The sequence below is a fragment of the Lutjanus erythropterus genome, chromosome 12 (genome assembly GCF_056507025.1).
Source record: "Lutjanus erythropterus isolate fLutEry1 chromosome 12, fLutEry1.hap2, whole genome shotgun sequence".
Classification (NCBI taxonomy): domain Eukaryota; kingdom Metazoa; phylum Chordata; class Actinopteri; order Lutjaniformes; family Lutjanidae; genus Lutjanus; species Lutjanus erythropterus.
This window is the reverse complement of record NC_139328.1, coordinates 5,676,024-5,691,104: the sequence shown is the minus strand read 5'-3', so window position 1 is coordinate 5,691,104 and position 15,081 is coordinate 5,676,024. Positions and strand designations below refer to the sequence as shown.

The following is a 15,081-nucleotide window of genomic DNA, read 5'->3' as shown; positions in this document are numbered from 1 at the left end:
GCTCTCCTAACACCAATACTAACTTTTAAATCAGCAAACAGTATGAAAAAAATGTGTTTTTCTGTTTGTAGATGCCTGGAAAAAAACACTTAAATGCACTAAAACTACAGATGAATGATGTCCAAAAGAGAGCTTCACCATCACTGACGTCCTAAAATGCCTTCAAATGTGTGTTACAACCAGTCTGGTCCAGTGATGCAGCATCCTGGCCTCCTCCTCTCCTGACAGGCTCCACTCTTTAGAGACTGCGGGGCTCCATCTGCTGGTGGAAGGCTGCGAGTTCATCATCATCAATATTTCCAGTCATTCTGCCTCAAATACTGTGAGATTTTGCAGGTGGGCTGTATGTGTGTGTGTGTGTGTGTGTGTGTGTGTGTGTGTGTCTTTGGTTACTGATACAATAATTTGAGCCAAAGTTGGTGTAAACTGACAATAAATCAGCAGATTTTGATGTGTTTCTCTCCTTTAGAGGAAAAGCGAAACTTGAAGGCCTCGATTATTTAAATGAGTGATTTTTTTGTACTTTGCATGTATTTTTTCATGTGCTTGACATGTGTTTTCTATTTCTTTTGAACAGAGGTGCACATTATGGATTTTTTCAGCCTGTACCAGTAACAAATACTTACCTGCATATCATAAGATAGCTGTTAATTTCCCATTTTTACACAATATCATATTTTAATAATTGCATTTTTTATAACCTGTAGTTCAGCTCAGGATAAGAAAGGCTAAGATGAAATAAGCCTAACCAAATCTAACAGACATCGTTTATTACAACAAGAACAAAGAACAGCTCTCACTCTTCAAATGTTAATTTAATTTTTTTTCTGGTAAAGTACATCAGAAACTTCTCGAATATACTTTTATAGAGCATTTTCTCTAACAAATCAAATCAAATGCTTTGACATAATTTTTATGTTGTTAACGAGGAAGGTGGTTGAACTGGGGATTGTAGTAATGTAGTTAATGTTGCCTGTTGTCTGTCCCATGTGATCAATAGTGTGAACAGTGACATTCAGTTTCCTCCCTGGGAGATTAATAAAGTATCTTGTGTCATATTGTGTTGTATTGTATTGTATCATAACGTAATTTATGAAATGAGATACGATTATAGTCAATATTTATTTACCAGCCCGATATTTATTGTGCATCTCTGCTTTTTAAGATTGAATGATTGTTCAAAAATGATTTATCATGCAAAAATACCAAACATCATCTGATTCCAGCCGTATTGAATAAGTTTTGGTTTAGGACTCTTGGTGAGACAAAACAAATCATTTGAAAATACCACCTTGGATTCTGGGAGACTGTAATGGACCTTTATCATCACATTTTACAGGCTAGATAATAAGGGAATAATAAAAAACAAATTAATTGGTAATGAAAATAATTGTTCCTCTCACTCCAACAATTCCTCAAATTATCATTTAATTGGCTGCCTTAAATTCGGTCAGATACCACTGATGTGCTGTTATAACAGATCAAGAGGACGTTAAAACAGAAACAGCACACCCTGCCTATTTTTACTGATCAATTTTCATTTTACCAGGGCTCGACCCATGCTGGACTTTTGGGGCCAGTGCTGATAACAATATCAAAGAGGAAAGAAGATTCTGATAAAAATAATATTGCAATGATCCCTCAAATGTTCTTATCGAACACTTCTGACAAAGATATGTAATTGAGGCAGGATATTTTACAGTTTAACAATAAACTTCGTTGTCCAAAATGATATTAGATTAGGGCTGCAACTAACATTTTTTTTTTTTTTTTTTTACAGTGGATTGTAAGCTCAATTAATCGATTTGTTTTAAAAAATGTCAGAGAATCCAAGAGCCAAAGATATTCAGTTTACTGTCGGAAAGGGGTAAACATTTTAAAAGCTGGACCTTTTTTGCTTGACAAAAATTACTCCAACCAAATAACTGATTATCAAAATAGTTGGCGATTAATTCATAATCAATCATTCATTGCAGCTCTATATCAGATCACTGAAACACTAAACTTTCACTGGTATTATTAAAAATTATAAATAAATTAGAGCTCAATATTGGTCAGAGTGTTTTTATTTGTCAGCTTTAGAGACACCATTATGTATATTTTATTTTATAGATATGTTTTTTTAATTTATAGTTATTTGTGATTATTAAAAATACCACTTAAAGTTCACTGTTTCAGTGCCCTGATATAATTATGGATAATAAAGTTTATTGTTAAAATGTATTAATAATAATAATATCCTGTGTTAACCTCTTTTGAGGGATCATCACCAGGGAAAATGCATGTTTATGTATATATTCTTTATTCTGTATATATGTCGGATTGTTTTGGTCTGGCCCTCTGATGAATATAACTTAAAAAATAATAATAATTCTAATAATAATAAAAACAAATAGCACAGAGACAGAAAAATATACATATAAGCATGTATTACATTAGAATTGTCAAATACCTAAAATGCCGAACTAAAAAATAAAAATTATTTGTATTATATTCAGTCAAAAAAGACACATAAGCTTGAGAAAAATTTTAATAGATTGAATTAATATTGATGTGAATCCATTAAAACTTTCAGTGGGGTACACCCTGACATCCACGGGTATACCCAGGAGTGTAGGTGGACGGCAGGGATGTTTACTTGGCTACGTGCAGACGTCAAAGCGCATACATCGTATCCCAGCATGCAGCAGGAGGCCGTTGAGAGATCCAGCAGCTGGTAGTGAGTTGCTAGAGCGCCGAGCAGGCAGCAGCCAACGGCGAACAGAGCACACACATTTCCTACTCCATGTGAGAAAAACTGAGCCGTCTACCTTACAGGCGACTGAAAAATATGCTGTTCGGACGCCTGACGAGTCACCGCACCGGCTTTTGAGTCATTGTTGTCACCCGGTTTACATTTTGGAGGATTCCTCCCTCCATCCTCCGGATCGCACCGAACAGGCAATGACAACGGTCTCAGCAACGCCGCAGCAGATGAGGGACCGGCTGCTGCAGGCCATCGACAGTCAGAGCAATGTGAGTACAGCTAGCAGGCTAGGTGGCTAACGTTAGCTTGTTTACCTGCACTCCGGCAAACTCGACAAGGCAGTTCACCCAACAGCTGTCAATTAACTGTTTCATTGGCTTTTAAAATGCGCGATTTACGAGTCAGGTTGGCACCGACATGAAAAAAATGACTGCGATAGATGGAGAGACGCTGAGCTCTGGATTTGACAGCTTGCAAGCTAGCTTAGCAGAAGCGCTACCATGGTTGGACATCAATCTGGCGTTAGCTGGTTTATGTAGCATGCTAGCTGTTAGCCTAGCCGTCATACCAAAGCGGGTTTAAAGTATTGAACGGCTCGAACGTATGTAATGAAAACATGTGCTCTCGAACTACATATTTTCCATTAAATTATGTGTAGCGTCTGCTAGTTGGTCAGCGTTTCGTTGTAGACCGTTACACGCCAATAATTCCATGGTATCGAAGTGTGGGAGGTAGCTAGCTAACTCCTAGCTTGAATAGCTACGTTTTAGGAAATAGTCGTTCGTGCCTAGAAGGGAACCCTTGAGTTGCGAAACTTTCGCGAGATTTGTCAGCGTTGTGCCTTCATTGTGCAACTTCTACAAACTGCTGATGTTTTGTTATGTGACAACGCTGCAGTTAAAATCGGGGTAGATTTAGTGACAGAAAGCACTTGGTTAGATTTAGGAAAAGATCGTGGATGGGTGATAATGATCATTCTCGCGAGGTCTTTCGCGGTTCTGGGGTTCCTTCCTAGACACGACTGAAACGGTCGGAACCTTCCTTCTCAAGTTAGTTAAATGCGGTCGTGTCTAAAAGGAAACCCTATATATGCGAAACTCGCGAGATTTCGATGCGTTGCTTCTTCGTTGGTACCTTGTACAAACGGTTTATGTTTATTAATGTAATAACACCGTAGTTATAGTCTGGGTAGGTTTAGGTACAGAAAACACTTGTTTAGGGCTAGGAAATAACCATGATTTAAGTTGAAATGATTACACTCGCGAGATCTTTCGCGGGTCTGGGGTTCCCTTCTAGAAAGACCCGCAAATGCTAGCGGTAGCTAACCCAGCTAACTCAGGTAAGTATGCCGACACTCAAACGTTGGTTGACTCGCTCGACAAGATAAGAAACTCCCTCAAATCAAAGTTTATCACTTTTAGCCTCTAGCTTTTGCTTTAATTGTACACCTTTGTTTAAACGTTTGTAATGATGAAGGTTTTTTGAGTTGACACTTTGCCATCTTTACTTTTCAACGTCGATCTGAAGCAGACAGACAAGCTACTGTTTTCTAAGCTAACTTAGAAGCTAACTTTCCCCCGTACTTAAAACACGTTGCAAGTACGATTCAGTAGTTTTTCGCCAAATACTGGAGTGCTTGTAGCCATCAGTTTAATATAGGATATCTGGTTAATCATGAGTATCAGTCATTTGCATTGTCCTTTAGTATATCAGGAGTGTGATTAAAATTCTCATTTCACACTGACTTCCACTGTGAAGTCCTCTATTAATGATTTTAGGCTAATATTAAATACTTGCTTTATGCAAAAGAGGTTATACAAAATGTTTGTTCTCCCTGCAGATATGCAATATGGTGGTTGTATTGGAGGTAATTTCCTGTCTTGAAAAGTATCCTATCACCAAAGAAGCACTTGAGGTAAGAATTTTGACTATATGTGAAGTAATATTTTATGTAGAGGTGGTGTTTCTTAACTTGTTTCTAACTTTGACACACCATATTCATATAGGAAACTCGACTGGGAAAATTGATCAATGATGTGAGGAAGAAGACCAAGGATGAAGACCTTGCCAAGCGTGCTAAAAAGCTCTTAAGGAACTGGCAGAAGCTTATTGAACCTGGGCCAGCTGTAGCTGTGAGTGCCCCTGGGTCTACCAATGGCAGTTCACATCCTTGCAGAGCGGAGGCCACCCCTCCTGACATTTCTGTGTCAGGGAAAGGCGTCCCTGAGGTCAAAATCAGAAACGATGTTCACAACACATACTCGCCAAAAGCTGAGAAATCAAGCAGCCGCAAACGCAGAGCAGAGCACAGAGACAGTGGAGTGCACTTACCAGAAAAAATCTCCAAGATATCTACGTACGATAACTCAGTTTCTCCACCACCCACCAATGGGATCGCAGTCAGTCCTGATGCCCCATCTGATCAGCAAGTTGTTCCCTCTCCTGACAGATCTCGGATGGAGCACCTTGATAATGATAAAATCAACAGAATTCCGGTTAATGCTGTCAAGCCTCGCCCTAGCTCCCCTGGAGTGGCCAAACTACCTAGCACTTCCTCTATGATAAAGGTTGCTGTAATGCAGCAACAGGCCAGATTGGATGAAGGAGGAGGGGCGTATTATCAAGCCAAAAGTCCCCGTGGCCTCACCACCAGTCCAAGGAGCATGAAGCAAGACACAGTGACCAAGCGCTCTTCAGCTTATGCACCGAAAGGAACGCCTGTTCCCAGTCCTTCCTCCAGGGACTCTCCCCTGTCTTTGCCCCAGCCCGTCTCCTCCCCAGCTCAAGCATCTTACGCCGACAAGCTGCCACATTCTTCTCATAGATCTTCAATGCACTGGGCCAGTTCGTCAGAAGCCCCCTCTCATTGCCCGCCACAAGACATATCTGCAACACTGGAATCCCCGTCTGTTTCCCCTTCGCCTTCTCACCTTCACCACAACTCCGAACTACACAGACCGACATCTGAGGGAGCCATGTCCATGTCTGATGACACAGACGGGACAGCACTCAGCAACTCGGAGTATAAAAGGAGGAAGTACAGATCTAGAGACTACTCTGTCAACTTAGATGGCCAGAAACTAGAGGACACGACTAAGCCTGTGCGGTTAAAAGAACGCAGACTAACATTTGACCCCGTCACAGGTCAGATCAAACCTCTGGTACATAAAGAACTTTCTCAAACAGAGGAAGCCCCCACTCCTGACCCTGCTGAGTCCAGGCAGAGAACTGAAAGCACTGTACAACAACCAGCTGCCCCGGGTCCTGCCCCGGGTCCTACCCCAGCCCCAGGTCCCAGCCCGAACCCTTTCCATCAAACGAACTGGAAGGAGCTGTCTAGAAACGAAATCATCCAGTCCTACTTGAACCTTCAGAGCAACGTGCTCACCTCCTCGGGGGTCCAGGCCCCTAGCGCACACTTTTTCATGTCGGAGTATCTGAAAAGGGAAGAACAGGAGATCAAGGACTCACGGAAGATACACGTTCTGCAGACGGACAGCTCAGTAGGGGATTTACCAGGCGTGAGTCGGGAGGTGACAGACGAGGACCTGGGCAGGATACACACACAGCACTGGCCGGGGGTGAACGGTTGTTATGACACCAAGGGCACCTGGTATGATTGGACAGAGTGCATATCATTGGACCCTCACGGGGATGAAAGCAAATTGAACATCCTGCCATATGTTTGCCTAGACTGAGGGGTTTGGGAAGGTCGCTGTCCTTTTCCACTCCTTTCTTTGTCTCCCCACAAGAGGCAAGATACTTTGTGATTTTGTTTGTCCACTGTGAGTTCGGCAAAAGCCAGGCCTGCTAAACTCCCCCCGCCCCACGCCTCTTCCTCTTTCTGTGATAATCTATTGAGATTTTGGTATAAAAAAAGTAAAAAAAAATTAAAAGAATAGTTGAGTTTGTAATACCAAGGGCTGTTTCTGTTTTTATTTTTCAAACTGAAAGCCACAGGAATGATGAGGCCCGAGTTGCAGCGTGCTGCTACTAACACTGAAGGCGAGAAAGAGATGACAGAATTATCCCAGATAATCGGAAATGGTGTTGTGATGTGAATTTTTGATGTTCTGAATCGTACCTCTATTTCAGGCTCGCTGGGATGATACTGTTTTCTTTTTTTAACCTTCTAATTTCTAATGAGGAATTACAATCTAATTCATTTGAGGGAAGGCTGGGGTTTAGCTGTCCTGTCCACACCGCCATGTTGGTGCCCAGAAAGGTGTTGATAGAGTTCATCTAGCACAGGTAGAGCTGAACATGTCCAGAGTATGAAATACTGGAGCATATTTGGCAGTTACAAGAAGCTTTATGTGAGATATAAAGAGTAAATTATAAATTTCTTATCATGTATACATCTATTTATTTTGACCAGTTCATTTATGGGACATTCATCCAACCAGACATTCAGAAACCTATAGTTCTGTTTTTTTTTTGTTTTTTTTTCTGTCTGCATCACAATGTTGTCAGCTTAATCTTCAATGTTAAAGGGGTATACAGATGTCTTTTGCAGGGGTCTTTCTTTAAGACTGGCCAATGCATTTGGTCATAAACATTCCACATCCCATCCTTCACCCACTTTCTCTCTGTGTCATCACTCAGTCCTAATGTGTCCACGACATCTCAACCATCAAGAGGAAATTTCAATCACTTGGTTTCATAAAAGTAGTGTGGTGCTATTTTAAAAATTAATTCAGATAAAATGAAAAACTCACCACACACTAATTCTCTCCAAAGCCGAAAATATTAAAGGGATAGTTTGGATTATTTGAAGTGGTGTTGTACGAAGTACTTACGCTTATTCATTGTATTACTTGCAGTAGACGGAAGGCACACCCCCAGTTTGGAGAAGCAGCAGGAGTACCGGTGTAGGAAGCTAAGCCATTAACTGTTGTGGACAGAGTCAGCAGAAAAATGTCGCAGCCACCAAAAAAAAATCAATACATAGTTTAAGTATTTGCTAGATTTAAAAGACTTTCACTCCTTTCCTTTGAAGTCAGGCTGTCTACTTCGATGGGAAACTCCAATTATATAAGTCAAATGTCACTTTCTCCAAATCAACCAGACTACATTCGCAAATCAGCATTTCTACCTCACAGAACACAGGAGTTTCTGGTCTACCACTGCTTTGATCTGTTAGTTTGTATGTATTATTGTGTGATTTTGGCACTTTAAAAGTTGAGCTGAGATTCACCAAAGTCACACAGTAAAGCAGATCGAGGCATTGGTCGACCAGCAACCCCTGTGTTCTGACAGATAAAATCTCTGTTTTTGCCAGTGAGGTCTGGTTGAGCGAGAACGTGGTATTTGGCTCAGAAAAGACTGTCTAACAGCGAGGTTAAGTAATGATATGGTGGTAAAAATCATACTGCAATTATTTTGACATGTTGTAATTGCATTATGCCTTTTTGCATCACCATTTTCACTGAAGAACTATTAAGGTCACGATTATCTGACATGTTTTCTTACTTCTGGAAGAACAGGATTGGGTCAGGGCACAGTACTTCAAAATGCTGTTTTGTCACACATTTTACCTTAATCCAAAACATTGCATGTAAACATTGCAATTCAGGTAATATTTCAATTAATTGTGCTACTGTAGGTAATCCACGGTCGATAAGTACCTCATACATCCCCACGTCAAATAATCCAGACTGTCCCTTTAAAGAATGTCAAATCAGATGGTGCTGATCAATAATTATATTTTACAGACAAAAACCAGGAAATGTTTGAATGCTGGGACTCACTTTGTTTTCATTCCTTTAGATATCATATGCCTTCTGGAATTCCTTCACAATCTTGTTTTTTTTTTTTTTTTTCCTGAGTTAAACAGCCTTAGTGAATGTACAGAGACCTCGTATGCAGTCGACAACTTGTTGGTCATTTCATCACTGACTTCATTCAAGTGTGAATCGTGACTGGTGATGCTCCCGCAGTCTATATGCCGATTGTTTGTTTCTTCGGAGTTTCAGACACATTAAAAGTTTTATCAGCTGCTTTAAGAGTTTAGAAAACATTTAGGATGCAGTTTGAGGTAGCATTTCTTTTGCTTCCATGTTTAAATACAGCAACCATAAAAGGGAGACAGAGAGAGAAAGCTGTGTGCATCAGATGTTCTTGGCATTTTCCATGTGACAACTAATACTTAATTTCCCTTTATACTCATCAGTCACTACCACTTTTTTCTCACATGATTTAAATTAAGATTGGCTTCTGTGCAGCCTGTCTGTCCATACATTCTTTCAGTCATTCATCCCTACCAATGTGCCTTGGTAAAAATGGTAAATCTGGATTTGCTTCCGCATAAAACACGCCTGTCCGCGCGTGGAGCCGGGTTTATGTGCGAGAATCCCAAATCCCGTGATCAATACGACGCTGTTATATGCACCATTTCTGTTACTTTTTTTGTACACACTGATCTAGCGAGGAGGAGGGTAAAGCTGCAGACAATGAGAAACTGCACAACAACACAGCTGGCAATAAAGGAAAAGTGCTACAACTGGTTGATAAAAATCTGTTTTCTGGAGTTTTGACTGGGGCATCTTTATTTGTTCAGTGTTTAACATCTCTCAATTGTTTGAAAAATAAAATGATCTAAATCTTCAGCTCGGCCGACTGACTCTTTTACAGTGCCATTGTGTTCAACCATCCTCCAGTATTTTGCCGTGTTGAAAGTTTACTAAATGGTCAGTCTGAGCTCTGTACACTTGTGGAAATCAAAAAATTGAGTTTGAGGTGCTGATAGGGACATGTGTACACAAAAATCACAAAATAATTAGAAAGCATTCTCTTTTAAAACAATGAAAATGCCTTTTCTTTGGTCATGGTAGCCTTTTAAGCAAACTGATGCGTTTCGGCATCAAGCTGTCGTCAGGGAGTTAAAATACCTGATGAAATCTTGATGCCAAAACACGTCAAGAGTTTGTTTTAAGCTGCAATCTTTTTTTAAAAGAGAGTGCCTTTTGTTTTGTGTGATTTTTGTAAAGTCTCTATACTTCTACATTTTGTTTTGAGCTTCATTCTTCTGTAATTTGCTGTACTTACCCAGTTCGTCCATGTGGGGGTGCACATTGCCTATTTGTCTCCTTTGTCTGCATCAGTATGTGATGTAAGGGTGGGATGGTACGAGTAATTTCACAAGCGCTGGAGTGAATTGATCAGACTTGTCATTTTTCTTGGCCTACGAAGAATATATGACCCTCTATTTTTAAATAAAAGAATCATGATTTAGATCCTATCATACTTGTTAACACCTCCAGTAAAGAAACGGCCTTGTGTGTACAAAAGTGCCTTCATAGAGGTTGCATACGGGTCCCTACGTGGTATCATAAATTCATATGTCACTCCCTGCTGTGACTCAGAGAGCTGATTTCATCTCATCGTAGATATCGGGATGAGTAACTCTCCTCCCCTCGGGTGTGTTTACTCTCAGACTGTGAATCAGTCCTCTGCACACCTGTGTGATGTCATCATGGTCCACATGTACCCTCAGATCCAGATGTTTGTATGTCCAGACACACTCAGGAGAGACACCTGTGGGCTTACGTCATAATTAGTTTTGAGGTTTTACATCTCGTGGCTCCTGTCGAGTTCGGATCTGTTGAGTAGCCAAGCGTGTGTGAATCAGTGTGTCTAACTTGGCAGAAACATTACGTCAGGGTGAAGGTGTGCAGTTCACTGAAATCTGCTGACGTTCTGATTGGTTGATATTAGTGATTATCAATTAATCTGCTGATTTTCTTGATAAATGGATTTTGTTTTGCCTGTACCAGTGGTTCTCAGATAGGAGTCTATGACAGGTTTTCAGACTCATAATGATCATGATATAAAAATATTTATTTATTTTGTTTTCAGTTCAATGAATAATATTTGAATTTTTATGGAGTGTTGAGACGTATCCGCAACCCAAATGCAAGACTTGTTAATGCCACTTTTAAAGTAAATTTAATGCCAATTAGGCAGTTAAACTAAATCAAATGTAAAGCAAATTTAGTTATAGGACTAAGTAAGGAAAAATAACAATAGCTGGTAAAAGAACATCAGTTCAAATATGTTTTAAAAAATCCCGTAACAGGACAACAGGCATTTGAATTCAACTCTTGTGTTAGGAGTGAATTTTAGATCATTTTAAACCACTATCAGAACATTCACTAAATAGTTATTTAAGTTTAAGTTACAGAATTTCAGAGTATTTAATAGACCTTTTAAGGACCTGTAGACTTGTAATGGGTCCTTGGCTGAGAAAAATATTGACGATCTCTGGTCTACGCTGTGTCCAAAAGTAGTCCTAATATATTTTAAATAAAAAAAAAAGGAAGTTGAAGATGAGTCACTGAGATGTTTTTAGGTTGGTTTTTGTGTTTGACGAACAACACAAAACCCAAAGATATTCAGTTAACCATCATATTTGACAAAGCACAAAAAAAATCCTGCTTGAGAAGCTAAAACCTGCAAATGTTTTGCATTTTTGCTTGAAAAATGGTTGAAGAGATTGATTATCAAAATAGTGTCTTTTTTGTCACTCAACACAAAACACTTCTGGTAAATACAACAAATGTGTCATTTGATTTAGGAGGAACATCTTCAGAGCTTAATTCAAAGTTTATTTTCAGCATGAAACATGTCAGACTCCCCAACCTCAAACTAGAGCTGCAATAATTGGTTGATTAATTGATAATTGATTCAATTGATTTAATTGATTAAATGAAGAGTCTGTTGGTTGAACGAAAGAAGCAATCTGAAGACGTCACTTTGGGTTTGGGGGAAATTGTGATGAGCAGTTTCATAATATTTTATTATTTCATAGACTAAATGATTAATCATGACAATAATCAGCAGATTAATCAATAATAGAAATGATCATTAGTTTCAGCCCTACCTCAAACATGCTTCTGCTCCTGCTGACACTCAACTTAACTTCCAACACAAATCACTGAAATTCGGGTGTTGGAAAAGTGTCTCGCTGAAACAAATGTCAGTTTTTAAGGCGACTTGCTGCATGTTTGACCAGTTTCATTTTCCTGACTGTCCAATAGTCAATAGGCTCCGTCTTTAGCCCCATTGTTCTTAACTAGATTATGGCTGGTCTGGAAAAACATCTTGGTATGTGTTGTGAGTTGGCTTCCCTGTAGAAAATATAAGAGCTGTAAGGGCCTTTATTTCTTCACTGGTGATTTTCTTCTTCATGTACTGTCATGCACTTTGAATAGCAGCCAAATGATGTTATTGAGGCTGGCGACTAACTTGAAATCATTTAACACTTTAAGTTAGTCCTTTAACAGAAAAAAAAGATGTTTCCTCGACTCTGAAGCCTCCAAGTAAAGAAAAAAACATTAAAAACCCCCCACATTTTTCCTCGTACCCGTAGGGCTGCTCATCCCTCCAGATTGTTTTGGTGTCTCTTCCCAGCAGTCATGACCTGATTACTCAAGAAAATCCACAGACCTCACTGTGAGCAGTTTCATGTAGGAACTAGTTTGTTTCTACCAAACTACACAGATAAACTGTATCACCACCAGCGTTAGGCAAGTTACTGAAATGTAATTGATTACAGTTACTAGTTACTGCTCACAAAAGTAATTTTGTTACTTTTGAATGTCTGCTTTAATTCTCTCATTAATGCACACATAGCTATATTATTTCATTGTTATTGGAGTCTAGTACTATTCTAGTGTAGTTCTATTATTGTAGTGTAGTCCTACTATTATATTAATGTAGTGCTATTATTTTATTGCAGTTCTGTTATTTTAGTATAGTACTATTATTTTAGTGTAGTTCTATGATTTTAGTGTGGTCTAAGAAATAAATAAATAAATTTCAAATTTTTATCTATCATTGCACCCATTATCACCAATAGGAGTTATTATTACTCCTGACCACCAGAGGGCAGCAACAAGCATTTCTACATGTAAGACACACCAGATGCTGGATGTATCCATCAAGCATTGTGACAGTAGATAATAAATAATTATATGATGAGCAGTTTATTTTATACCACGATGAAACGCGAGCTCACGCCACCATAAAGTCATGTGACATTGATCATAAAATGGGTAGCAGGCTGCGTTTGTCTGCTGCGCCTCCACAGCTGTCCAAGGAAGAAAAGTAATTAGTTACATGTCTAGTTACTGCGACTAGCTATCTAACGTTACAGCTCAGTCGAGGAGGACGCCATTAAAGTTTATATCCCGCATGATCATGAGCATTGACCGCCCGCTCGTGACTGGATGCACACTTCCCTCTGCACGGAGCAGTTTCATAGAAAGAAAATAGTTCCTGCATGAAACTGCTCACAAAAAAGGTCTGTAGGGTATATTGAGTAGATGGATCATGATTTCTGGAAACAGACATTGCTTTTGAGTTTTTCAAAAGTATATATTTTGGTACTTTGAGCGACACAAACTGAGTGCCATCTAGTTCTATTATATTCGAGAGAAGGCAGACATCTCTACAGCTGATACCTCCAAAACTCTGCATCTCACACCAAAGCAGTCTAGATAGATAAAAAGCATTGTAAGTAAGAGAAAGGTGTATAATTTTGATTTGGGGGTGAACTGTTCCTTTAAGTCTAGAAGCCTGTTGTTGTAAGAGGAGCTTCATCTTTAAAGAGCTGATGCAGTTGAAAATTAATGCTTTCCATAGACTTGCTGCTGTTTCTCTGTGGCCGAAAGTAACAAAAAAGAACCTGAGAAGAAATCCCCTGGTCTGGTTAAATTATCCACAGTGTCATTAATATGTAGAGAAGGAAGCCATTCTGCAGACTCATCTGTTAAACCTGACATATTCCTGGGAGCAGATTTACAAATTCTGGCATGTTTAGTAGTTGTAATCTGTTATCTCAAGTCCCATAGCACCGACATTACGTCACCCCAGTAGCTCATTGTACTGAGTTAAGTTCCTCCAAACTTCTGTCTTTTTTTTTCTCCTCAGTGACTCAAAAAAGTGCGACAATTTGTCTGGTCCACTGCGAGTCTGGTATGCAGGGTGGGACCGGTGGATCACTCCCACCATTCAGGAATTTGGGAAGTTTCCTTCCATATAAGGAGTTTTTGATTTCAATCTCGACCTAAGGAAGAGAAGGGGGGAAAGGTGGAGCCTAGGATCGATTAACGAAGCGGAGAACCAAAGAGTAGATACGAGAACCAAGAGGACTCTGGTTTGTGGATTTAGGTTCAATTTTTTTATACTGGTATTTACCGAGTAACTTTTAATTAAGTTGTTTTGAGTGTGGATTTGTGATACCTATGTTAGAACATCTAAAAACATCCACTGAGGCTGCATGGTTGGTGTTTTTCCACTTTATTTATTCATTTTTAGTAATTAAGCATTTCATTTGCACAGCCAGTTGTAATCTATGAATTTTACATCCATGAAGCTTTAAAAGTGCAGCAGGGAAAGAAAAATGGATCAGTTTTATGTTTTCTATAAAATGAAAAGTTTCTTGTTATAACAAGATGTTTGTCATTTTAGAAGAATTTATTTTCACGTTATTATGACATGCATCCTGTTATATATTTTTTTAACAATATACTGTTTGTCTTGTGGTAATGTGAAATGTTCTGTGATTTGTAAGGGATCATGTACAGTGAGCGGGTGATGCAGAACTTGAAACAGTTCTTAAATCACCCTGAAGTTTATTTCTTGATAAATACCTTTTCACTGTACATTATCCTGAGTATTGTACGGCTACTTAAGAAAACCCCCAAAATGATAATTTGACATGAAATTACCTAATTTTTATTTATTTTAAATTGATTTTTAAATTATTTTTGATCCTATATCAACAACCGGCTGTTCAGAAATAACAGAACCTAGAATTGAGGATATAATTAAGAATGTGATCGAACATGCTAACTTATTTTTATGACATAAAATGTTTCATGTTATACCTTGATAACTTATAATGTTATAACATAACATTTTTTTATATCGTCACTTGAAAGGGTATAAGTTATTATGTCACCATAAAACTTTTCATGTCATAAATGCCTAGTCTAACTGCACTGCTAGCAATAAGACTGTAAACACTTAAACATGTTTTGCATTTATTATTTTGATGGACAAAAATAATCCAATCCAATGTAATTGAAAAATGCCAGAGTAAAAAAGTGCCAAAAGTTTTGAATTGTAGATCATCTCCTCTAGGTTATTAAAATTAATTAGCACAGAACAAAAAAAAGGGAGTAAAAAATGAGGGTATTGACATTTTTAGCAGCCTTGTCGAGTCATGTAATCCTACGCTGCCATTTACTGTAATCACAAACTCAGATATTGATGTCTTGTGGTGAAAATTAATTGAGTGTATTGATTTTTTCCTCCAGGTCTCACACAAA

The 15,081-nt window shown here is 38.8% G+C and overlaps 1 protein-coding gene across 1 annotated transcript; it reads left to right on the top strand.

The window, feature by feature from the left end:
• Positions 1-2,650: 2,650 nt before the first annotated feature.
• Positions 2,651-8,203, top strand: crsp7 (cofactor required for Sp1 transcriptional activation, subunit 7). Its single transcript, XM_084732829.1, has 3 exons — positions 2,651-3,015; positions 4,587-4,661; positions 4,753-8,203. The coding sequence occupies exons 1-3, from the start codon at positions 2,944-2,946 to the stop codon at positions 6,442-6,444; spliced, it is 1,839 nt and encodes a 612-aa protein (XP_084588955.1). The 5' UTR covers positions 2,651-2,943; the 3' UTR covers positions 6,445-8,203.
• The last annotated feature ends 6,878 nt before the right edge of the window (positions 8,204-15,081 follow it).